Consider the following 24,496-nt stretch of genomic DNA (forward strand, 5'->3'; position numbering starts at 1 on the left):
CCCCCCCCCCCCCCCCCAACCCTTGGTGGAGACCCCAAATTTTTTCATCATTTAGATTTTACTTGCACAACCATGATTCAAGATCGCTGACTTGAAGTACGTTAAAGTCGGTATTGAAGTCAACTAGACCCCAATTAGGTGTTGGGGTCGACTGGACCCCAATAAGGAAACCGAAAACGGCAAACACAAACTGACCAAGAAGGGCAACACCCGCTCGCGCTGCGGTCGACATAGAATTACTCTCAGCACTCAGCTAAAAGATTCAATATATTCAAGTGAATATAGACGATGAACGCGCGTATATTTGATTAACATCCATTTTTCCGTTGTTTCATTTCGGCACTCTCCTTGTGCGGAATGTGAAATGTCCACTGATCTGTATTCTGTGTATTCAACTGGATACCGGATGGCAACTTTACGTCCGCAAATGCAAACGTAGCGTGCAAGCTTGATTTTGGTAGCAAAAAACGCGGGAAGAGAAATCGTTCAACTTTCCGTGTAGCTCTTTTGCTACAAATATTTCACAGATTCAAACATTCCAGATCAGGAGGTTTAGTAAACATTACTCTGGTGAAAATTTTTACTACTACGAATCTTTACGAAAATTGAAATATTTTGTATTTTTTCGTACAAAATAGTAAATATGCATAGTTTTTTGTAAAGAGTGGTTAATGGTTTTTGAAGAATTGTAGTATCTTGTAGATTTATTTACTGAAAAGATACAGATTTTCATGAAAACATGCAAGTTTTTATTAGAAACTATGCATATTTACTATTTTGTACGACAACAATTTCTTGTGAAAAATTTGTAGAATTCAACATTTCTTTATTTCGTTGTCAAATGAAAATTCATTGGACCATTTTTGTTCAGAATTGTGTATAAAATGGGACTGTTGAGCCCTTTTTCGTGTTTGAGATACATGGGCTTCGATGTTTGGAGATAATACGTCAACATCGAAATTATAGAGTGTATAGAGCAATAAAGGATAACTTAGGATTATAAAAAGTGAGCCTATTTTATGGTGCAAATAAGGGTGGCGCTATCAAATGAAAGTTGGCCATCTGAAGTTAGCCGGAGTTGAAGTGGACCTGTATGTATATTAACTAAATTCACATTCAATTTTGAATCAATCAGCCCGACGTTGTTAATCTATGCATTAACTAAGGATAGTGAAGATATATCCTCAGTCAACGTTCTATGTACTCTTATTTGCCGACAGAGTTTGACCCAGTGATCTGTATACATATATACATATATAACCACACTTTGAAGGCGCCATCCATTAAAGATTGACCTTTGACATTTGCAGGTCGGAGATATCCACTGGGAAACGAAGAAGAACACGTTTGCGGACTCGATCTGTCGCACACAAAGTCTATGAAAAATAATCACACTTATACAACGATTTGGGGCGGGAGGGAGCCCCCCCCCGCCATCCTTTTACTGACCCTTCACATCACTTCACATTCGCGCCAGTTTTAGTATTAAACCTCGACGAGTGGAGCACGTGGCAATTGGGCTCGATAGACATTTGGTAGTACAATAGAATCGTAACTGTGATTATCAAAACAAAGACGCAATGCTGTCGCAAATTTATTCGAGGAAAATTATCCAACACGTGGCAGCCGGTGCAAGAAACTTTTACAGGAACTCATACGATTCAAATCAAGATGCAACGGAAGTTGAAATCCCCGTACCGTGGGGCAAGATAGCTGGTGAGAGGATCAGTTTAAAAAAAATAAAATCAACTTTCATTTCTACCGTTACAATCATCTATCTTGCGACAACATTAATTCGAATATGGTCAATGTCCGTCTCTATTATCCGCATTTCAGTTGATGTTCACTGATCTAACCTCAAAAACCCATTTCATCATGGTTATGTTCAAGAAAACGCATTCGTATCGTAACTGTCGTCTGTACAAATAATGACACTTGACCGTGACCGAATGGATGGAGCTTAAAAATTTGGATAGATACATCATTTATTTGGACTGTGAGTAGTCAAGTCTGCATAACTAGAAACAACGTCTTGACACTCATACAGGGTCGTGGCAGTCCAAAAGTGTGATTTGAGCAGGCTCGTCGGAGCAACGTTTGTCAGTTGTTTACAATTACAAATGATCCTAGTCAGCATTATTTGAACAAAATACCTTTTTTTGCTTGTGATCTGCAATCACATTCACTTTACGAACTTTCATATCAGCACAAATATACACTGTGCTTCTGTGTACTGAAGTATCGAGATTGACACAGGACTGTTATGGTTCATTCAATTGCGTACTATCCTGGTGCTTCCGACGGCCCTGTGTGTAAAATTATTTGCTTTCTTAGCCCATTTGCATTCTCGTTCATAAATGAATACATTTTTCATCCAAATTCAAAAGCAGGATCTCATTAAAAATATTAGAATATTCCTTTATTTCTTTTTTCTTTGAACTATCGTAATCATCGATGATAGATTCCAAAAAAAAAAAACCAAACGTGCAATTAAGAATTACAATAATTGTATGGGTATGCCAGACGTTGAACATTAAATTTTGTTTCAAACTTGTGTAATATCGGAATAGATTGCAAATGTTGTATGAGTCAGAGACGAACTGCTGATAACGGTGGTTTATCTTCACTTGTATACTTGATTGAAAGAAATCTTAAATGGTTCTGCAGGTAAATGGTGGGGGCCAAAAGACCGGCAGCCAATTTTGGCGTTTCACGGATGGCAGGATAATGCAGCAACGTTCGATACGTTGATCCCGTTCCTACCCAAGGGAACTTCTGTACTTGCAATGGATATGCCCGGCCATGGATATTCATCCTGGTTACCAGCTGGAATACCATATTCATTGATGAACACTGTCCTACTAGTTAAAAGGATAGTCAAATATTACGATTGGAGGAAAGTGAAATTCATGGGTCATTCGATGGGCAGCATGGTCGTGTTTTTATACGCATCGTATTTCCCTCAAGAAATGGACTTTGGCATCGGTATCGACCTCGTGAAGCCACCCTCTATAGATGTCAATAAATATTCCAAAATAATCGCCGAGCATGCAGAAAATATCCTTAGAATAGAGGCTAGGACAACGGATCCACCCACTTACGGTGATGAAGAAATTATGCACAAATGGATAAAGGGAACACAATATTCTTTGGACGAGGCTGCTTGCAGGCTGCTCATGAAACGAGGAGTTAAAGAAGTTGGAAAGGGCGAATTTATATTCAGTAAAGATCCAAGGCTGATCACATATACTTCTTTTGACTCAGGCTACACCCATGACCACATCTTAAAGCTAGCCGAACAAATCACTTGTCCATACAGGCTGATTAAAGCTTCGGATTCACCTTTTTATCAGGATAAGAACCTGGTTCTCGAAACTGTTGAGAAAATGAGTATAAATAGTTCAGACTTTGCCTATACCGTAGTGCCTGGTAAACACCATTTACATTTAACACATCCTGAAAGAGTGACCGAAATACTCAATCCATTTTTAGAAAAGCACAATAAATAGGGTTTGTCAGAATGTCCTAATGTATATACAGACTATAGATGTAAATTATTTTCATTGTGAAAATCTAGATAAATCTATTCTACTTTCATTTGGGTAATTAACTAGCATAAATGTACTTCCATTAATACTACATTGGATGCGGTACACACTTGAAGAAATGTGATGCTTGTTGAGAAATTTAGAATTGTCAATGGATGAAGTAAGTATTCCAATGACCCGCTATTTCCTTTATAACAAAGAATTCTGAGTAAGATTAGGGAATACGATTTCACGTTTTCGTTTAAAAATAATTCGATATTCAAATGCATGTAATGGCAGGCGGTCAAGAAGGGATGTGTAACATCGCCTCATAGTTTGTCGTTATAACACAATGTGTACATAATATATAGAACGATACACCGTACTCTGTAAATTACCCAAAATCCATATGTATTATAGTAAATTAAATTATTTCCCAATTATACGTATATCATGCGTGTCTCGATTATTCGTGTGATTATATAACTGCGTACGCACGAATTGCATTTTGATCTAATCCAACAATCGTTACAGTCGAACGACGTAGAAGTAAAAGAAAAAGAACAATGCAATTCTGAAAGAGTGCAAGAAGACCGAGTCAGCGTGGAGACGACGTCCAAAGATCACAAACCGGCATACTTATGGTAAATCGGTTTTATCATCGATCGCGGGTGTCTTCTCTTGGCAACAGCCTCCCCGTCCTCGAGACTCGAGAGGAGCGAGTTTACTGTATCGCCGTCACTCCTCGAAACGTCAGAATCTCGTCGTCGCGGTGGGATAAGAGAGTGACGTAAGTTACGGTCGCGTGATCGTCGCAGGGCTTCTCGGAGTGGTCGGAAATCCTCGGGAGGCCTCCACAAGTCCACCCTTTTCCCCGCGTAGCGGCCACGAGGCTTTAGCTTGCCTGCGTATTGCGATTGCGATTGCGGCTGTGGCTGTGGCTGTGGCCGTCGCAGCCCGGCGCCCCCCTCGATTCACCATTAAAAGTCTCAAGGCTTTCGCCAGACACACGCGCATGGCCACGACTAAACTTTAGACTCCGTACGTATCTACGTTGATTCGTGGAGTTTAGTACGAGCCTGACGCTCGCTGGTTCGTTTTCATTTTCTCCGTGTCCGCGTCGTGCGTCGAGTAAAGCAAGGCTCTGTCGGCTGCCTGATTATCACACGTATAAGATCTACCTACGTACCTACCTGCTGTATAACGACGTTTGTCTCGTTGAAGACGGCGCAGACTCGTGAATAAAAGAATTAGAGAGGAGAAGAAATAAAAATAAAAATAAGAAACTTTATACAATATATCTTGATAAATTATGCGCTTGTAAAATTATTCGATCAACTATATTCTGTGGCTGGTACACACAAGTTCGTATCGAAGAGTGTCCCTCGAGAGACTAGTTCTCGCTAGCTATTTTTCTGTTCTACGAATCGTCATGCGGAAATCAATGACGGAGAAAAGGTCGTACAAACGAGAAGAATATTAGTTTACGGCTGATAAAAGGAAGAGATAAAGAAACTCGAGTTACCTAGAGGACGTAATTATAATATACTAAATATATACATACACATAGATTTTGATAAAGAAGTGAATTCTACTAGACGGTGATACGAGAGCACGATTCGTTCTTGGGGTCGAATCTTATTTCAAGTTTTATTGAAACTAAAATAACAAAGAGAGGGAAAAGGAAAGATCGAAAAAATGTCCAAGCCCGAAATTGAGATGCATTACACACCGCCGACTTCGGACACTATTCAGACAAAGCCCTTTCCTATCAGAGGTAATCAAGGATTGCATGTCAACTATTCTTAATTTATACATCACGGAAATATATTTCTATCAGCCGACACATGCGTGTACAGTTATGATATACGCATGGATACATTACACGTACGACACACTCTCTATCTTACCGAAGTATGCAAACTTAATATACACATAGACCGTCAGCCGAGCCATGCATGCCGTACTATTATAGCTCATTCGTTTCACAAATCGTTCTAAGCTGTACACTTCGGCTACAGGCAGCGATATTTCCCGAAACTATAAAACATAACCGCTTAAATTCATTCTGATTCATCCAATGCGCTTCGAACGACTACAATTTATAGTTCTTCCTCTGCACTTGGTCGTTTTATTCATTATATTCGCCAGATCAGGTCGTAGAACATGATTGCAAAAATGAAAAATAAAAAAATTTCACAATTTCATCTATAAACCGTTATCAGACGCATCCTCCTCCTCCTCACGAGGCGCGTTGACCTTCCACAAATCTGTAAATTATCTGCAAAAGTTACAAGCTGTAATACCGCACGGAAATAAGTTGCACAGTTTTATTATTTTTCGTTTAAAATACTACGTAAATACACGGGTCAGATCTTCGCGTTGAATGTGTCAATTGCTTTCGCCGAAAATAGATTTAATTGGCGTTTGGCTCGCTGTATGTGCACAGTGAAACATAACTGGCGAAAGACTTTGTATAGTAGGTAATCGATAAGGCGAGATAGCTAGCGACCGTCAGCGTCAGCGTACAACGGCTAATGTTCTGCAGCGATGAAACGATGTGTCTTCGTATTATATGTATACGCGTGAAAGTGGAGAACTCAAGTCGCGGGCATATGAGCGGAAAATTTTTCAACGCCTTCGAATCCCCAACAATTGGAATAATTCCGTCCTTAGAGATTGATTCGAGGCGCTGAATTATTTCCAGAGCAAACCAGACAAACTCGGCTTGTGGCCAATTCTCTTTGTAGGCAGAGCCTCATTGTCAATTATTGTTGGATATCGCACTTGGCGATTTAGCATACGTAAGACGACTGTTGGTATTATCAGGCTGATTTTGCATAGTTTTTCACGTCGTCTTTTATTTCCTCGGAGGAACGTAAGGTTGTAGCCAGACTATTTAAATAACAATGGCGATTCGCGCTGTAAACATCGGCTATTAATTCACTCGTTAGGGAATCACCAAAATATGTGTACCTAACAAATGTTACGCGGTTTATGGAAGAAATTGCTGTACGTGATACGAGGACAAAACGATTACAGATGCAATTTGTCAGAAACTGAATAATAGTTTGGCAACGCAGACGCGAAATATGAGAAAAGATCTCGTCTACGCGACGTATAATTATCGTCGTTTGACTTTTCAACCAGTAATTGATTTTTAATTTTCTATACAAATTTGATCCTAATTTAACTGCAGGCCTCGAGGTCAGAGCATGGCTGCGGTACATATAATTATACCTCTGCGGTATGTTTAAAAAAGAATTCACAATTCGATCCTCGATGTGTTAGTTGAGCTGACTTCGTAAGCGGTTTATGGCAGCGAACCAAATCTCACATCGCGCAACGTTAAATAGCCAAGAATCGTTGTCTCGTTAAAGTATTTAAAAAATTATAAGACTAAAAACGTAAACAAATAGTCTTTCTTGTATTGTTAATTATTATTCAATACCTCGGAAGAAATGTATCGAAAGTTACGTCAGTCTTCAGCAATGGCAAACAAATTACACGCATGTATATACGTTTATATGTAGACAAATAACTATCGCTTGTGTCTATACATACCCAGCCCATGTATGTTTGTCGGTTGAAAAGATTAGCTGCAAGCTAATTGTATTCGAAAAAACGTCACGAAGCATAGTATTTATTTTAGCTTTATTTATATTTATAGTCACACGGGTCTGCGTGTGTATAATGTAAAATTTCCACGCTGTACAGGTTGCATAAGAACAAAGATTATAGTTTTACTCGATCGGCTAACTTGATTCGAACTAGGTTCTCATACACAATAAAAGTACTAATATTTCTTGTTGTTCGAATGGGAAAGAAAAATTCTTCTGTAAAATCTTGCATAACTTAGATCGATTGTTCCGTTGATTCGTGCGAAGGCTGCGGCATTGGCCGATCATGTGAAGATCACGTTTCTATCGAATGCACAGGTGGCGTTGAGCTTTTTCATAGTTGATAGAATTTTGATTACTGATGCCATTTAAGTCGTTCAATCAGCTCGCCGGTATATGGAATAATATGTTTACTTTTAGCTGTTATACTTGTAGAAAATGGCTCAGATTTTCCTTCGTTCCGCCTTTAAAGGTTTAATAACGGTATTATATTGATATGTTTGTCAAAGTGTCGTATGACGGTATACATACAACAGTCACTATCAATTGCAATTTCTGTGCTGTTATGATAGTAAAGCGGAAAACGAGCAACGCGGGTGTAACGTCATTCGCAACTTGAACCTTGCTATCAAATTCTGATTGTATTGTACATATTCCCAGTTTTATCGCTGCAGAATGCCTTGGCATTTTGTTGGGGAAAAAAATCAAAGCATGCTGGGCAGAATTTGATCGGTAATATTGAATGACAAAACGAACTTGATAAATTAAATCCAACATAAGACTGAGGAAGATCATTAATTTGTATATAACTTTAGAATAATATGAGGCTGAAGTTAGTAACGTTGACGTAACGAAACATCAGGGAAAAATCATTATTGTGCAATTTTAGAATGACTTTTACGAGTCGTCCGCTTTTCAAAATAAATTCGTTTTATTTGTGATGGCTTACTTTAACTTTCAGATATTCCTCTAAAGGTTGGAAGTAACGATTTTTTCAAAATACGTCTGGATAAACCTTGTATAGTGAGAAAGGACTCGAGTTTCCTAAATATGAGGATTATATTACGATTTACTGAATCTCGGACAATTTTAAAGTTGCAGAATAACAATTTACCTTGAGAATGCATCGTTGCAACAACGTTGCGAATTTAACTGAAGTTAGTATAACGTTGATGTAATGATACATCAGGAGAAGAAAATCAATATTGGGCAATTTTAGGATGAATTTTCGGGAGTTGGTTTTTCAGAACCAGTATATATGTTGTTTATAACGGTTTCCTAAATTTCGGAAAGATTTTTTTAAAACATATACGCATCGTTACAGTATATATAACGTTAATAAGTTCATCCTCATAAGCTGATAAGATATTGCATAATTTTATACTCAGACGCATACCAAGTTTTGTTTCCGTGTCAAGATGCGGGTATAACGATTTTGGTTCTTTTCTTAAGAGACTCCATCAATCAGTGCACAGCTTAATTTGAAAGCTAATCAACACATAGATTTAATTGATCGATGAACAAAAATTAACGATAAATCCGTGGTCCGATTACTGCGGCAAATTTCCTAACGTTGTGCCTACTTTGTGATGTTTATTATACTTATAAATTTTTATATGTGTGTTATTTTACAGGGGAACGTGCAAATTACGTGAACAAACCACACGTAATAGCCATGGTTGGGCTGCCCGCACGAGGAAAAACGTATATATCGAAAAAGCTGTGTCGATACTTGAATTGGATTGGTATAAATACGAAAGTATTTAATTTGGGGGAATACCGGAGGCATGCGACAACGGCATATCAATGTCACGAGTTTTTCAGACCTGACAATATCAAGGCGATGGCGATAAGAACGCAATGTGCCATTGACGCGCTGAACGACGTTTGTCAATGGTTGGAAAACGGCGACGGCGAAGTTGCAGTTTTCGACGCGACGAATTCGACCATCGACAGGAGAAGGATGATACACGACATTGTCGTTAGGAAAATGGGTTTCAAATTGTTTTTCGTCGAATCTGTTTGCAACGATCCCGAAATCGTTGAACAAAATATTATGGAGGTATTTAATATGCATGTGATTTTCAGCACATAGTATCTAACGCAATTCTTTGAAGAGGATTATAATCAATATCTCATTATCGAAAAATCGCGAACGCATTGATTCTCATTACGATTGAGCGATTCATTCATCGCCTTCGTCAATAATTGATATACTTATGCGCTTTCTTATCATTATCTAGCAGTAAAAGAAAATTGAATTATACCTTCTTTCCCATTCCGCATCAAAGTTCTTGAAATCGAAAATAATTAAAAGAAAGCTTAGAAGATCACTCGAGTAGCGCTATCTGTTAAGTTTTATCGCTTATTCATTGATGAGATAACAACGCTTGGATAAATTTCTCAGAAACCTTGATGAAAAACGCATTTCAAAGAATCCTTCGAAAGTTAATCAGAGGGAAAAGAAACACGCGTTACTTTGCATCCTGATCAAATGGAAAAGCGAGAAATTGATATTTTAAACATTTTTCCTGGAATTCAGCTTCGAAAGGTTCAATCTTAATAATGTAGAATCAGCAGACCTAAGAGGTGATAATTTGAAAGAGAAAAATTATAATATTAAGAATGGTTATTCTCATATATATAGAGTATGATAGTATGATCTTTGACATTAATTAGTCTGGTGTTTTTTTTTATCTTATGATTACAGGTAAAAGTAAGCAGTCCTGATTACACCAATATGAACAAGGAAGCGGTGTTGGCCGACTTTATGATGCGGATAGAACATTACCAAGAGAAGTACAACCCGTTGGATGAGAGTTGCGAGGTTGACTTGTCCTTTATGAAAATTTACAACACAGGAGAAAAGGTTCTGGTCCACAAACACGAGGGACACATTCAGAGCAGAATAGTTTACTACTTAATGAATATACATATTGTGCCTCGAACTATATACTTGACCAGACACGGGGAAAGTATTATGAATCTTGATGGGAGAATAGGTGGTAATTCTGATCTCAGCTCTAGAGGACACGAGTACAGCAACGCGCTAGCTCAATTCATCGCGGAGCAGGATATACAGGGTTTGAGGGTTTGGACTAGCTGGCTCAAGAGGACTATACAAACCGCGACTGGAGTTCAAGCTCCACAAGAACGGTGGAAGGCTTTGAATGAAATTGATGCGGTGAGATATTTTTTAGCCATGAGGTTCCACGAATTCAGAACGTAGAAAAAAAAGGGTCCGTGCAAATATTATGTCAAGATATTTCGACTGCCTTTCCCCATAAAAGTGCCATCGAATTTTAACATCAATGATTTCACGTCAAGTACTTACATACATCAAATTTTGATACATGAAAATTTTACGAAAAAATTTCTTCTACCTTTTACTCACTTATTGCAAATCATCATCAATCAAAGCGATCTCTCTAGTCTCAGTCAAAACTGGATCGTTCAGAACTTAAACTCTGATAAAGAGATCCTCGGGTTCCTTACATCGACTTATTGTTTTCACTCAGTATTTTTTTATCGGCTTTGAAAATTCTGCATCAATGTAAAAATTAATGTTTCTAAACATTCTACCAAGTTTTGAACAGCTGAAAGAAGAAAGAATAGGATAAAGTATGTTATACTACACACGACGATGAGTTAAAAATAATAAAATCATGAACGTATACATACATCGCAATTCAATTTACATTGGAATAAATATAAATGATATTCCAGGGAATTTGTGAGGAAATGACCTATGAAGAAATAGCTGAGAAATATCCAACTGATTTTGCGGCAAGGGACCAAAATAAATTTTCGTATAGGTACCCAAGAGGTGAAAGTTACGAGGATTTAGTTGCTCGACTAGAGCCAGTCATTATGGAATTGGAACGTCAGGGTAATGTTCTTGTTGTGAGTCATCAGGCTGTTCTACGATGTTTGCTTGCCTATTTCCTGGATAAAAGTGCAGGTAAGCTTGTCACACTGAACTACATACTTTTCTTTATAATGGCAAAGTGTATCTCTGAATACATATTTCAACACGATATTTCAGTATTTGGTTTTAATTCCAAAGCTGTAACAGATATATTTATGGTGAATTAAATACACGCAGTAATTCTTCAGTGATAATTTCCATATTATAAGAAGAAGAAGAAGGAGAGGAAAAAGATCTGATTAACCATGATAAAGTCTATATAAAACTATTTTTTATAATTTTTCAGACGAGTTACCATACTTGAGTGTTCCACTACACACTATTATGAAGCTAACACCTGTGGCTTATGGATGCAAAGTTGAGCACATCAGGTTGCCAATAGATGCAGTGGATACTCATCGGCCAAAACCAAAGGTACAAAGGCAAATAAAAAAAGATGTACAATAATTTCTACTTAATTGATTTTTCTTAATTTTGGATATGAGCGTTTTACAGAATTGATGAGGTGAATATTTTAATTCCTTAAGAATTGATAGGAAAAAAGAAATTGATAATATTATTATTACTTACACTACTACTGCTACTATCTTGTCCCGGTGCTTGAGCCATGTGCTAATAAAATAACTTTTACTTACCTGCTTCTCGTGTTTTAATGACCCGCCAGAATGTTTGCTCATTTATTGCATTTAAGTAGAGTGAGAAGGTTTTATCTATCACTAAGACACTTTCGGACTCACTTGAAGTTACATACTTATCACTTGTTTTTATGTACTACAAGTGTGTGTAAGTTTGACACATTTTTTTCCATTAGGTTGTATCAAATAAAACTAGTAGCTTACACAACTCAACACTTGGAACTGTTGGTGCTAGTAATAGGAATTACCATATTTTTTTCACGTAGTACGGATACAACGAATAGATGATGAATTTCCGAATCTCATTTATATTTTCATTCAAATTATCTGCCATGCTTTTTATGCAGTTGGTAATTTATCGTAGTCTGGAGTTACGTAATGGATGGTTTACAACCATTGCGCAACTAGCGTTAGTTACTGTGTACTACAATCAATACGTAAATTGTATATTTTGATTGAGACAAGATAAAAGACAACATTGCTAGTAAATATAGACGCAATAAAATCTTTCTTGATTTAATTTTAAATGTATCACTTTGAATAACTTTTAATACTCACTAAATTGTATGTGCGTCTACAAGTTGAATAATACACATTTTTCTATTTCAATTTCAGGTACCTGGATATTTGGAGGAACGCTTTAGAAGCAGTGCACAAAAACTGTTGACGTGATGTAATGACGCTGTTTTGAGGAGAATGAAAAAATCCTTCCACGCTAATTCGTGACGAGAACAAAGCATTACTGGCAGCTGGCTGTCAAATTGAATACGCTGTGATGCTGGAATAATTAAATTCGTTATTATGGGGTAAAAAAAGAAATAGTTAAATTTCATTGTTATCTCTAACTTCCTATATTACTAAACTACCTGTCGAGCAAAGGCACGTATGTAAATTGGACAAAAATTTTTATGCAATGGTTACAAATATATTGTGACTTCTTTTCATCAAAAATTTTTATGTGATATGAATGCCGATAAAAAAGAAATTTATTCTAAGAATATTAAATTATTGTATTTATGTATGATGTCTTCTGTATATACCGTTTGTAGATCATTTCAACTTTAATGAGAACAACGTATGATATTTCGAATGAACGTAACTTCACAGATATACCTATATGACGTATTTAAATAAAAATGTAGGAAATAAATCAATTTTCTTTCCGACATCTTTAAATCAACATTATTTACAAACGGTAATAAAATTGCTTCATGTTGACCACTTACATATATATAAGTTATACTCAACGTATAGCCTGATTAGAAAGGAGAATAAGATATTATACTTATTGTCTCTTGAATATAATGGAATACGAGCCATACAAATGATACATAAAAACATAGGCATAATGAGTATTTAATCTCTTTCGGCTCGTATTCTATCATATATTTTCTTTCAGTAGCCAAGGATAATATTTACCACTTATAAGCTATCAGAATCTTCCAAATATATTTTTTATTAAATAAATTATGTAGTTCTTTTTTGCGTATACTTTAATTCACGAATGATAACGATTAACTGCCTCGTTGTTACGGAAGTTTCAGTCAGATTTCTGTGAAGGTTTTATACATCACATATGAAGTACCCATTTAGTGAAAAGTGGATATGAAAAATTTAATAATATAAAGAATGAAAACTGAACAGCAAATGTACGCTTATCAAAATGAGGTTGTTGTCAGATTTCTATTTCCAAATTCTGATTATCTTCCTAAGCGATTTTAACAATCGTACATCAGAGATTTGCTGACTAACGCCAAGAGAATAACAGAATGAAGAAATAAAATCAGCTAATGAATTATGAATACGACAATTCTCTGGCTTAGTTCCTTATCTCATCTGTAGTATTTTGTCACGTAAAACTTTTGGGAATATGGGACTGACCTGCGACGAAAGATAAACAAATCAGAAAATTAGCATAAATGCCTGAACGTGATTTGTTGGATAATAATATGCGAGTTTCCTATTATAATACACTTACTAGTTGGATATAGAAAAAGGTTACAATTTCTGAAAGTTGGTAATTTTCATTTTTAGATATCAGTCAATGTCTCGATTTACACCAATTTTGAGCATCAGACGCGCAAGTTTTACTAAAATGCAATGCACTCATGTGTATTATGTACATATTTTCTTTACAAAAGAAAAAAAAAAAAAATGGATAATTTACTTATTTACAAGATCACGGATTAATACACTACGAAGCATCAAGATTGACTTCTCTTCGTGGTTTTTTACTAAACGACTTCCGACCTTTCATAGTTTCCATTTTCCGTTTTTTTGCCTCCTTTTTCTTTTGCTGTCTTGCAATTTTTCGCTTCGCAGCTAATTCCGGGTCCGTAATAAACTGAAATGGAAAATGTAAAGTACAGTATTAGTGTGAACTTGTATCACAAGACCAAGGACGGAAATATCAGAAGACAATAGGAGACAGAAGGGAAATAGAATAAAAACACGCATGCATTACTTCTTGTGTGCGCGATTTCTTCTTCTCAGCTCTTTTGGTGTCCAATTTTTGTTGAACCTTGCTCAATAGTTTCATATACTCTTCACTCCCTAAACTTTTCTTGATCATTGTTGCAACATCTTTAGCCAAATGACGCAACGGAGCATTGCTTTCCTCAGTTGTAGTCATTTCTCTAACCAGCGGTGACATCAAATGAAACAATACTGGATTCAAATTTTCCACGGGTACAGTTGCTACCACCCCTGCGGTCCATTTGAATACTGCAGTTCTCTAAAAATGTGAAGTTCAACGTTAATTTCATAATTCCTTTGATTTGTGCGATAGTTTCAAGCAACTATCACACAATTAGAGATGTGCGTGCATAATAACAAATATTTCTTACTACGTACCATGGCGGTAGATTTGGGTGACTGTGTAACTTCCACATTTACAACTTTTCGCATTCTCTTGACGAGCCAAAAAAGTGATATTCTATCGCCATCATTTTCTGAGTTGGAATGATTTACAGGTTTTTTCCCATCTTTAACGTGAAAAGATTTCAAAGCGCGAGCAACAAATATTAGATTTTTCACCACCTGATCAGCTAGATCTTCAAATACAAGTTCGGGCTGTAACTGTGCAGCCAAGTCCAGGGCCAAGCTTTTTATCGTGGCAACTGGGTCCGCATAAATGTAGCCTTTCTGATCAGCGTATTTCTCTGGGTTTTCAAGAGCATCAGCTACTCTTCCAACATCGATAGCAGCCAAAATAAATCCAATGAGCTGTGCTGCTGCTAAACGAACCCACAGATGAGGATGTGCCAGTAACGATTGGCTGTGTGCTGTAATTTGAACATTATAGTATCAAGGAAAGTTGAGGCTTTCCATACTTCATACTTTTCATCTTGTCGCACTATCTTTCTATTCAGCTACGTGCGACCCCCTACTTCTCTCAGCTTCCTCTGATTATCTCCTATTTTGATTCCTTTATTCACTCAAAAACCTACTCTTTGTAAAGACTTATCTCCAGACCTTCTATTCAATTGCATTCATCAAATTATCGTCGATTCCATTTTTTAAATAAACACCTTTGACAAATATCAATCATTATTCAACACCATGTTAACAGCCTTCAAGTGTGATTGTTATGGGCGGCAAAGAACCCATTAAATAGTCCGTAACGGATATAATAATCTCATAACGAAAAAGAACATTAGTACAATAACGGGACCAATTGTTAATAATTTTTAGTCGTGGTTTAGGAACTTATACTTCAGGCTGTGATGTACTTTGTAATATTCCCAAGGCTTAGAAGAAGTATTAACTCTATGCAAAATAAACTATGAATCAAAATCTGTGTCTTTTTACTGAGCCTCTTAACAATAATTGAAAAATATGATATGAAACATTTCTCTATACACTAAAATGCAAATTCAGTTGTCCTTTAATCATATGATCAGTCATACCCTCATTTTTCAAAAAGAACAAACTCACAAAAGCTCACCAGCTAATATGCACACGGTATCTTCATATTTTTCATCTTTCAAAAAACTAGGACAATTCGATGATAATTTCAACAACATCTGTAAAACTTGGAACAAGTGGTGGTCTCTCATTCTTTCTGAATTGCCGAGTTTCATTTTATTCTTTTGAAAATCGCCTGAATCTGGAATGTCTTGTTTTTTTATCCTCACAAATCGACCTGGTTCTGAGTCATCAGAATCAGTATCATTAAACTGTTTCAGCACAAGTGGAAGCAGGTCGGCAAGATGTGATTCAAATTCCTCTTTTTCCACGGTAATGAAAATACCACAAAGCTGTGCTGCTAGTCGTCTATGGGAAACCTATAGAAACCGATAAACTTCAGTAATGTCTAATTATTGCAATTTGTGTAAAATCCATTGCTTAAACATTTTTGAGAGGATTCTGCTTTGAGTTCATAGTATTAAAAGAGCAATTGTGATTTGGAATACCACATTTTCATATTTTACAAGCTCAATTTGTTTGTGAAACAAACTAAATGTTGATATATTACCTTAAGTTCTTTTAGCCACAGGAGTATGATATCAAATAATTTGTTCTTATCGTTATGTGGTAGTCGAATAATCATTTCCTTGATACACTTGGCACAAAGTTTTCTGCAGTCTGGATCTTCGTCATTCACTAGCCTTGCACCGACCATCAAAAAGAACAAACCGGAGTGTTGGGATAGAACCGTCTGAAATTCGGAGAAAGCAAACTAGTATATAACTTTGATCACGATTTTTTACCGAATCTTGTAAAAGTATGAATAATAAAAGGCCGCAAAGTCTTACCAGAGGAAATCCTGTGATAATGCCATGTATCATTTCCAACGCACTTAATCTTCCCGACTTTACTTCGTAACTCAATTGCGTTAGGTAAAAGGAAAGATGCTTTTCAAGGAACTTTCCTAGTGGATATTCCATAAGGAATATATGAAATATAGAACGTGCTTGTTGCCGGACGTGATCTAATTCCGACGTTACACTGAGCTTGGCAACTTTCTCCATTACATCGTGCATCTCAGGGACAATTAATTTTCGACTTAGTATGGCCCTGAGTAAAGTAAACGCAGTTCCTTGCTTATCGTAATCGTGCAAATCTTGTTCAGCGTAGAGAATAAGTATTTTCAACTGTTCTGAAGTTATTGTAAAATCTTTCACATCTCGTACAAGCACAGACATGCATTTAAACGCTGCCGTTACAAGATCAAAGTTGTCCCCTTTGCTTAATCCAGCAGCAGCATATTTGTGCAGTATATTGAACATCGATGAACAAATTTCTGTAACATAAGTCTTTACCGATGGAAGATCTGTTTTTAGGATCCAATTCAGGCATTGAAGGGCAAGCGTAGTCAGCTGAAAAAAAATTTGACTTGTTTTTATCAACATGTGAAATATTGTTCTACTAAGGACTATCTGATTGAATTTTGATAGAAGAAATACATTACTATTCCAAGTTGTAAGGCTATTAAATTTTTATATCAAATTTTATCATAACGTAAGAGCAATGTATCTTATTACTCAAGTCTTCGGAAGGTGCAACATGAAATTCTTAGAGTTTAAAAATGAAGATTGATTATTTACCTTGACATGCTGAGACTTTAAACAATCGCTTAATATGGATACGACAGGGTCCAAATAGGATTTGAGTTCTGGTGCTGATATGCGATCTCGCTTCAACAAAATATGGTACAGTCGTAGGCCAAACTCCACCATAATGTGAGCATTGGTGTTGCTAGAAGTTTTCGCCTGGGCTTTAACACCCATTCTATTCTTTGGTTCAGGTGCGACGATCAAGCAGTCAGGCTTTTGGCGTGCCTTTATTTCAGCTTCTTTTTCAGTTATTTGTTTAGGTTTAGATGCAAGCAAGAGATCAGGTATACTTTCAGAAATAACGCCGTAGAGAAATGTTAGCATTTTATTTATTTCAATGAAAGTATTATCAGCCAGACCCAAAACTACCTGTCTCAAGCACTCAACTACCTTACGGATAATTTTATACGAGTGTGTTTTGAGTAATGCATTCTTCAATGGCATAATCAGATCGAGTAAGCAAGATTCAGTTATAAATTGAGCTAATATATGAAAGATGTCAAAACTTTTAGTTGATTTTGCTTCGGAAACATTCTTTACAATACCAGCGATCTCTTTTTCTTCTCCAGTCAGACCGAACAGATCAACCTTGCATACCTGTAATGCAACAATTGAATATAAGTTTCAATAATGACCCAGTACCAGAGCGAAAATAGCAAGTAAGTCTCAGATAATTTCCTTACCGATAAAATGCTGTGCAAATTCTCATTAATATGAAGAGGCTTGTAGTATGGTTTCAAAGAAACAAGTACAGCATGAATGGTATACACAAGAACGTGCACTTGAAAACCCTTTGTCAATATATTGTTCATCTCTTTGAGTAAATGACACAGATATTCAGGCCCCAAAGTTATCATTATTTTTTGCATAGTTTCACGTGTGATGCGTCTCACAGAATCCAAACGAGACTTAAGAAATGTGCATAACTTCATCAGGATGCTGAAAGAAAACAATCGATATAAAGAAAACTGTCTGAATATGAGCATAATTGAACAAATCTGATAATTATTTATTATTTACCCAGGTAAATTTTCCTCTAGTACACCTGCCGGTAACTTTTGAAGTAGCTTAACAACAGCAAGTGCAATTGGCACTCGCAAAATCTCTTCTTCCTCCCTTTCGAAGCCCGTCTTTCTTCTGTTCACCTTGTGACTGTTCTCGTGTTGCGTACGTGCCATGATTGACCGGTTCAACTGAGGCAACAAGCCTTTCGATATACTGAATACTAGTCTTCTGGCAGCAAATTGTGAAAGAATCAACTCTCTTTGCATTGCTGGTATATTTATCTGTGAACTATTGCCACTTTTCGGCTCCAATTCATCAGGATTTATCGTATCATCAGCCAATGCTTCATCCAACTTCTCATCCATATCTGGAATACTATCAAGCACACTATCCTCGTCATTACTAGGTAATGGATCTGGCTGTTTCACCTCCTCTGTATTCGTTATAGCGATTACAGAGCTTGCAGGCTCCTTGTACTTTGAAAGATTGTAATGGAACGCATCTAGTATAGCAACAACAATTCTTATAGTTTGTTTTTGAAATTCAACTGAAGACCTCAATTTATCCAGATAGTATTTGAGAACAACTTCGTACTGATGCCAGGGCAACAGTCTACACACAGTGCCAACTGTTTCGATCGCAGCATCAACGATACTATTTTTATTTACAAAAGATTCGGAGCACAAGTAAGAAGACGCGAGCGGTAGTATGAATTGCGTCAATGTTTTTGGATTTGGAGATCTATTCCAGGTTTTTGCAACCGAGCAAAATTTAAGCAGTGCTCGTGCTTTTCTGTGTAGTTGTAAGTGTTGCAAATTTTCAAAAACGTCCACTTCTGGATCAGCCTTATTACTCAGTGGATGAAGATCTCGGAGCACTGGATGAACATCGGAACATTCCATTGCTAATTGGCCCAGAAGAGCAATAGACTGGTTGCGTACAATTTCGTTTTTATCCCGAATACCCATTCGTACAATTGACAAAATGGTTTCATCAATCAGATAATGCTTCTCTAAGTGCCTGTCCTTGTACTTTCTGACCAATTTCGGAGCAATTGTTTTTAAGCACTGTCCTGACAAATCTCTAAGCGCAAGATCTTTCTCAGTTTTCAAAAAGAAAAAGCAATTGTATATTATTGCTGCGCCAAACTCAAGTGTGAGAGCATTTTCCTCCAGTAACGTGTTTACTTCCTTGAACGCTTCTAGCCTTTTATCAAAGTCTGGTTGATCGATCCATTTACTATCCCAGGCATTCAAATCAACAAGCAGTTTGCAGTTGCGTATCATAAGATCACGGTGTCGTTCTGATGACCCTTCCGATATAATATTGTACAATCGCATCAGGGATTTTCTAGCTGATACAGCTGTAATCGCACCGGTAAGTGGAACGATAAGTCGTAAGTGCTTCTCTGGGTGTTCAACAATTTTCATAAGATTAAAGATGGTGGAAACCAGCTGAATTACAATCTCTTCGCTTGCACCAGTTGTGGCTTTTTTAACAAGAATTGGCAAAAGCAATGTCAACAGTGTATCGCATGTTTCAGAGTCTTCAACGAATTCGGATACACGCGATAATACGACCAGTTCGATTCTGTTTACTCCCTTGTTGCTCTTGTTCAACTTCTTCTTTATATACTCCAATATATTTGGTACGTGAGGCAGTAGCAGAGCTGATCCGTAATTGATATTATCTGTGGGACAACGGGTGCTCCCTTGGTTGATTTCCAGAATATTATTGGTCAATATTATTGGGAAAAACTTTTTGTCAACGTCCATTTGATTGACATTATTATCAATTATGCCATAATCCTGCAGCGTCAGCATTTTCTCGATCATTTCCATAATCGCGTTTATCACAGAACCGTGCGTTTTAGGCCCCAACAATAATTGTATAACATATGGCAGAGGTGTTAGTGCCAAATTATTTTCGAAATGTTTTGCGAACAAGGGGTAGTACCTTGGATTCTGGCTCCAAGCTATGAAGAGTTTTAAGAGTGCCGTTGGACTGTGGATACCTTCAATTGGTAACTTTTCGAGCCACGGAAAAACAGCAACAGCAAACAGCGCATCTATTTCGTATTCAGTCCATTCGTAGCTTTCATAATGAGAAAAAAACCTAGATAGTATGTTCAGACAACTGCTACGCAGGTTTCGTATTGAAGACATGTATCCGGGATGAACATCGTCCGAACGTTGTGATATTCCAGTTACTTGTGCTAGTATACAAATTAGTATCCCCAACAAACGAGGTAACAATTTACTTGACATTTTACCACCAAACTGTTCGATTACAATTGCCAATAAATTCACGGAGCTTTGTAGTCGTTTCGGTGGAATAATGTTGGATAAATCCAGATTATTAACCACATCTCTCACCATTTCGTTCAAATTGAATTCTTCTTCAGAAGCTATTGGTACATATTTATGAAAAAGCTTAAAGGCCATGCTGATGAATATCATCATCTCGTCTTCTTGAGTTCCAGCCAGGAATCGTAGTACGATAGTTCTTCTAACAAGACCACCGGCCTTTCCCCCGGTTCTCATTCCTGTCCTCATCACCATTTTAGCATAAATTATTCTCATAAGAATCGGGAGCAATCCTTCTCTGTGATCGTCTTGTATCATGTTACTTTCTTTATCAATATTAAACAAAGCTAACTCATTCTTCAAACTTTTTTCATCTATTAGATTGTATAGGTGTTCCTTGTACGGCACTAGGTACTTGTGTTTGTAAGTGAACAGACAGTTGAGAGCAGATTTTTGAACTTCACTGTTTTTGGAGGCAAGTAGTTCTAAATAAATTTTATACATATCAGCTTCTCGGTACAAAGTTCTTGGATTTTTTACTTTTGAAAATATTTCCATCTGCGCCAAGAGAAGCTTGATTTTATGTTTACCGTCAAACGATATTTTATTCGTTGCTAAATCATTCTTAGTGGCTTTCTCATGATCTATGTCATCATCGTCTTCGTTTTCCTGGACAATTTGATTTGCCAATTCATTGTCACCCTCATGTTTCTTAATACTCCAAGATTTAGCATCTTCGCTGTTAGATTTGAAAAAGTTACTCTCAACGAAATCGATGAATATTCCAGTTAAATCTCTGTTTTTCATTTCACAAAAGTCAGGAAATAATGCCATACACTTCCAAAGAAGTAAACTGTAGTTATTGTAATCAGGTTTGTCGTCATTACCAAACACTTGAAACAAGAGCATGGAAGTAATGTCACAATCAAATGTAGGCAAGCTGGTAGTTTTCGATTCGTCAGGTATTTTGACACTTGTCAATTTTGATATAAATATTGGCCAAAATGCATCGCATTGCTTGTGGGCGTACGAAGCAATTAATTTCATTATTGGATCCCATAGCAATGAAAAATTTACATACAAATTTCCAAACAGACAATATATAGGAAATTTCAAATACTTTGAATCAAACTTACTTAGCAGAATACTTTCAAACGCAAGACCTTGCAGGGGTAGCAATTTATCTCTATAGGAATGGACTGTTGACGGCTCAGCCTCAGCTAAATATGGTAGTGCTAAGAAGTTTTTATCACCTTGATCATTCGTTGCAAAAATATCTTTTACATTACTGAATAAAGAATAAATGTGGGCTATCACGAGTCTGTCCTTATGGTACGGAGATCCTAATAATGGTGCCAAACTTTCATTTAGTGAATTGAACAGATCTACATTTATCAGGTCATTTTCGACTTCTGAATTGACAATGTGCGACAAGCACAAATCTACAGCACAGAGTATGCTTCTCATTGTCGAATACTTATCTATCAGTTCAGATAAATTTATGTCATGATTGATAATATAGTTGTAAAATTCGTTTGGCTTTAAAATGTGTGCAACAGATTCAATCGCCAAGAGGAAAGTGAAACTTAACAAGTCGAGTTTCAGGTCTGAATTACCATCGACGAATGTTTTCAATTTTCTATAAATATTTTTTGTAGCTTCTAACAATGTTTCCTCACATATCTTTGGCACAGGGCTCAAGTGAGGTAATATTATCAACATTCGCAGTGAATCTTCTGATGGTGCATTATTATTGAGTCCTGCTAATTTATTTTGCATATAATTCAAACTTTCACCTGGAATATTACGGATATTCAGATTGTACCTGGTCCATTCTTTCAATTTGGTACCGTTAAGACAGAGAGGTGATTTGACAACTATTATTTTAGAAAAAAGTCGCAAAATATTGCTGTCGAAGCCAGTTTGAAAACTGTAGGTCATGAAATGTGGTAATACCAATGTTTCAAATGACGAATAAGAAATTAGTTGCTCCACTACTGAAAGCAAAATCTCGGCATCTGATATGGCCAATATTTTCAGTACAAGTTTATTCGAATTTTCCTGCGTAAGTTTTACGTTTTGAGCCAAAAGAACTGATCCAGAAAGTTTAGCCAAGGCCTTCGTGATTACTTTGTCACCACCTACAGTTGTTTCTTTATTTTCAAAGAAATCCAGTGCTTTGACCAGCTGGTTTATCAATAGATTGGGATGAACAAGCATCCTTCCATCTTTATGATTCACTACTTCTAGCAATAAAGTATAGAGCAGGAATAGTGCATTCTCTTTTTCCGTTTTCAATTCATCCGTATGTTCACCTAATTTTTCATAATTTTCTAAAAACAGATCTGCCAATCGAAGAGAAACATTCCAAAAATTTTCGCTTTTTTGTGGATGTATGGAGTTGACTAAGCATTGAACAACTTGTTGAAGAATGCCGTATAAAATTTGCTTATTTATTGACTCATTTTCTAGGCTGCCAATGTAAAGCGTCAACATTTGTTCAGCGCAGGAATGAAACTGGCCAGTTGTTCCTTGGATGACTTGAAATAATAATTTTCCGCACCCTGATACTCCATCTGGTCTTTTTTCTAAAGCATTGATTAACAGTTTTAAAAATGCATTCTTATCTTTGACTTTCCTTACTACAAATGCAAAACTTTCGGCAGCAAAATTATTGATGTAAGTTGGTTTTGACTCAGCCAGTAATGGTAACAACAAATCAAACACCGCATCAACATTCTTGATCAAGTACCGCCACAAGAATTTAAACAGGTAAGCCAATGCTGTAAAAGTATATTCCAGCTGCTCAGCATCGTTTGTATGTAGCAAATCTATTATCACTGTCAAGAATTGAGGAAAGTATTCATAGAATTCTTTCTGAAGATCTCGTGCAGCAGCGATTACTAATCTATAAACATTAAAAGGGATTATCAATATATTGAAAATGGATTGAGTGAGAAGAGCCTCCTTTCTGGAGCTAATTTAACGGAGCAGTAAGCATGTATGATACTCACTCAAGTATCGGCTGTAGACAAAGAGTATCCTTTAATCTGAGATATCTCAAAAGAGCATCGATAACGTGTTCTTTGCTGTTCAACAGTTGTGGCAGCGTGACAATGCCTCGAAGTTCTTTTTTCAAATTTGTATAATTCTCTGTGAGGTTAAGAACGCTCCATTTATGGAGACATTGGTAAAAATGTGTTTCCACCTCGTCACTTTCTGCTTCATTGCGATGGGATACCCGATGAAATACATCAACGTCGATGTCAGCTATACGCTCAGAGAAGGGCTTAAACTACGGAAGAGAACGAAGCGTGCAAGTTATAAATTGAGGTTAGATTAGGTTAGGTGAGTTCGCCTGTGGAGCTAAATGTTTACTTCGACTGACCTTAAAGGTGTTTGATTCCTTATGACGGGTCGGTTTATTCTTCATTATTAGTCAGTTTGATCAGTTCAGCTTTCTTGTAACTCATGTGATAGTATCGTGGATTGATAATCAATTTGACAGTTATTAACACCTCACTTTCTTATGCTTTCTTGCAACAGACACACTGTACCCACGTGGTTGACGCTTCATTCGACGGGTTCAACGATGTTCACGCCGGCACGAGATTAGTACAAATACATAGAATGTTAGAATCTGCTACAGTGGCGCTGCACGTGAGTTCAATTTTGAGATGAGAGGGATATTACTACAAAACTATCACATATATTAATTTATCGTAAGGTAAAGGTCAATGCAACTCTTAATATGACTCAAGTTATATTATTGTTATAAGGTTACTCTACATGTAAATAATTTCAATTTTATTTGACGACCTTAAAATTTGTCGAAATACCTGATTTATGAAAAGATAATTTCGAATACAAAATTCTTATATAGACAAGCGTATAGCTTCCGTTTACTTATCTTGAAT

General features: G+C 36.7%; 3 protein-coding genes across 5 annotated transcripts; 2 read left to right on the top strand and 1 right to left on the bottom strand.

The window, feature by feature from the left end:
* The first annotated feature begins 1,485 nt into the window (after nucleotides 1–1,485).
* LOC124404591 (probable serine hydrolase) lies at nucleotides 1,486–3,966 on the top strand. 2 transcript variants are annotated; one of them, XM_046878861.1, is made up of 3 exons: nucleotides 1,577–1,716; nucleotides 1,837–1,996; nucleotides 2,668–3,966. In XM_046878861.1, the coding sequence occupies exons 2-3, from the start codon at nucleotides 1,954–1,956 to the stop codon at nucleotides 3,507–3,509; spliced, it is 885 nt and encodes a 294-aa protein (XP_046734817.1). In that variant the 5' UTR covers nucleotides 1,577–1,716; nucleotides 1,837–1,953; the 3' UTR covers nucleotides 3,510–3,966. The 2 variants fall into 2 exon arrangements, with proteins under 2 accessions (XP_046734816.1, XP_046734817.1); XM_046878860.1 differs by lacking the exon at nucleotides 1,837–1,996 and having other exon boundaries at nucleotides 1,486–1,716.
* Nucleotides 3,967–4,940: 974 nt separating this feature from the next.
* On the top strand, nucleotides 4,941–12,408 carry LOC124404590 (6-phosphofructo-2-kinase/fructose-2,6-bisphosphatase 1). Of its 2 annotated transcripts, none has more exons than XM_046878858.1 (6): nucleotides 4,941–5,304; nucleotides 8,782–9,209; nucleotides 9,858–10,331; nucleotides 10,874–11,108; nucleotides 11,362–11,489; nucleotides 12,326–12,408. In XM_046878858.1, exons 1-6 carry the CDS (start codon nucleotides 5,226–5,228, stop codon nucleotides 12,380–12,382), a joined length of 1,401 nt encoding a protein of 466 aa, XP_046734814.1. In that variant the 5' UTR covers nucleotides 4,941–5,225; the 3' UTR covers nucleotides 12,383–12,408. The 2 variants fall into 2 exon arrangements, with proteins under 2 accessions (XP_046734814.1, XP_046734815.1); XM_046878859.1 differs by lacking the exon at nucleotides 12,326–12,408 and adding an exon at nucleotides 11,571–11,709.
* A 395-nt stretch (nucleotides 12,409–12,803) lies between these two features.
* LOC124404588 (small subunit processome component 20 homolog) lies at nucleotides 12,804–24,140 on the bottom strand. The gene is made up of 11 exons (XM_046878854.1): nucleotides 23,968–24,140; nucleotides 23,594–23,874; nucleotides 18,289–23,487; nucleotides 17,952–18,207; nucleotides 17,260–17,865; nucleotides 16,468–17,031; nucleotides 16,188–16,370; nucleotides 15,657–15,996; nucleotides 14,564–14,994; nucleotides 14,175–14,444; nucleotides 12,804–14,054 (listed from the first exon to the last, which is right to left on the bottom strand). Exons 1-11 carry the CDS (start codon nucleotides 24,010–24,012, stop codon nucleotides 13,905–13,907), a joined length of 8,325 nt encoding a protein of 2,774 aa, XP_046734810.1. The 5' UTR covers nucleotides 24,013–24,140; the 3' UTR covers nucleotides 12,804–13,904.
* Nucleotides 24,141–24,496: the final 356 nt, after the last annotated feature.

Source organism: Diprion similis, chromosome 3 (genome assembly GCF_021155765.1).
Source record: "Diprion similis isolate iyDipSimi1 chromosome 3, iyDipSimi1.1, whole genome shotgun sequence".
In the NCBI taxonomy this organism is placed as follows: Eukaryota; Metazoa; Arthropoda; class Insecta; order Hymenoptera; family Diprionidae; genus Diprion; species Diprion similis.

Bases quoted from the DNA above. Each gene is read 5' to 3' on its own strand.
- LOC124404591 (XM_046878860.1), top strand. From the start codon at position 1,581: ATGCTGTCGCAAATTTATTCGAGGAAAATTATCCAACACGTGGCAGCC. The intron at 1,717-2,667 runs GTGAGAGGATCA...ATGGTTCTGCAG, and splicing joins ACCGTGGGGCAAGATAGCTG to GTAAATGGTGGGGGCCAAAA.
- LOC124404590 (XM_046878858.1), top strand. From the start codon at position 5,226: ATGTCCAAGCCCGAAATTGAGATGCATTACACACCGCCGACTTCGGAC. The intron at 5,305-8,781 runs GTAATCAAGGAT...GTTATTTTACAG, and splicing joins AAAGCCCTTTCCTATCAGAG to GGGAACGTGCAAATTACGTG. The intron at 11,109-11,361 runs GTAAGCTTGTCA...ATAATTTTTCAG, and splicing joins TTTCCTGGATAAAAGTGCAG to ACGAGTTACCATACTTGAGT.
- LOC124404588 (XM_046878854.1), bottom strand. From the start codon at position 24,012: ATGAAGAATAAACCGACCCGTCATAAGGAATCAAACACCTTTAAG. The intron at 23,875-23,967 runs GTCAGTCGAAGT...TCTCTTCCGTAG, and splicing joins AGGAATCAAACACCTTTAAG to TTTAAGCCCTTCTCTGAGCG. The intron at 23,488-23,593 runs GTGAGTATCATA...TAATGTTTATAG, and splicing joins TGTCTACAGCCGATACTTGA to ATTAGTAATCGCTGCTGCAC.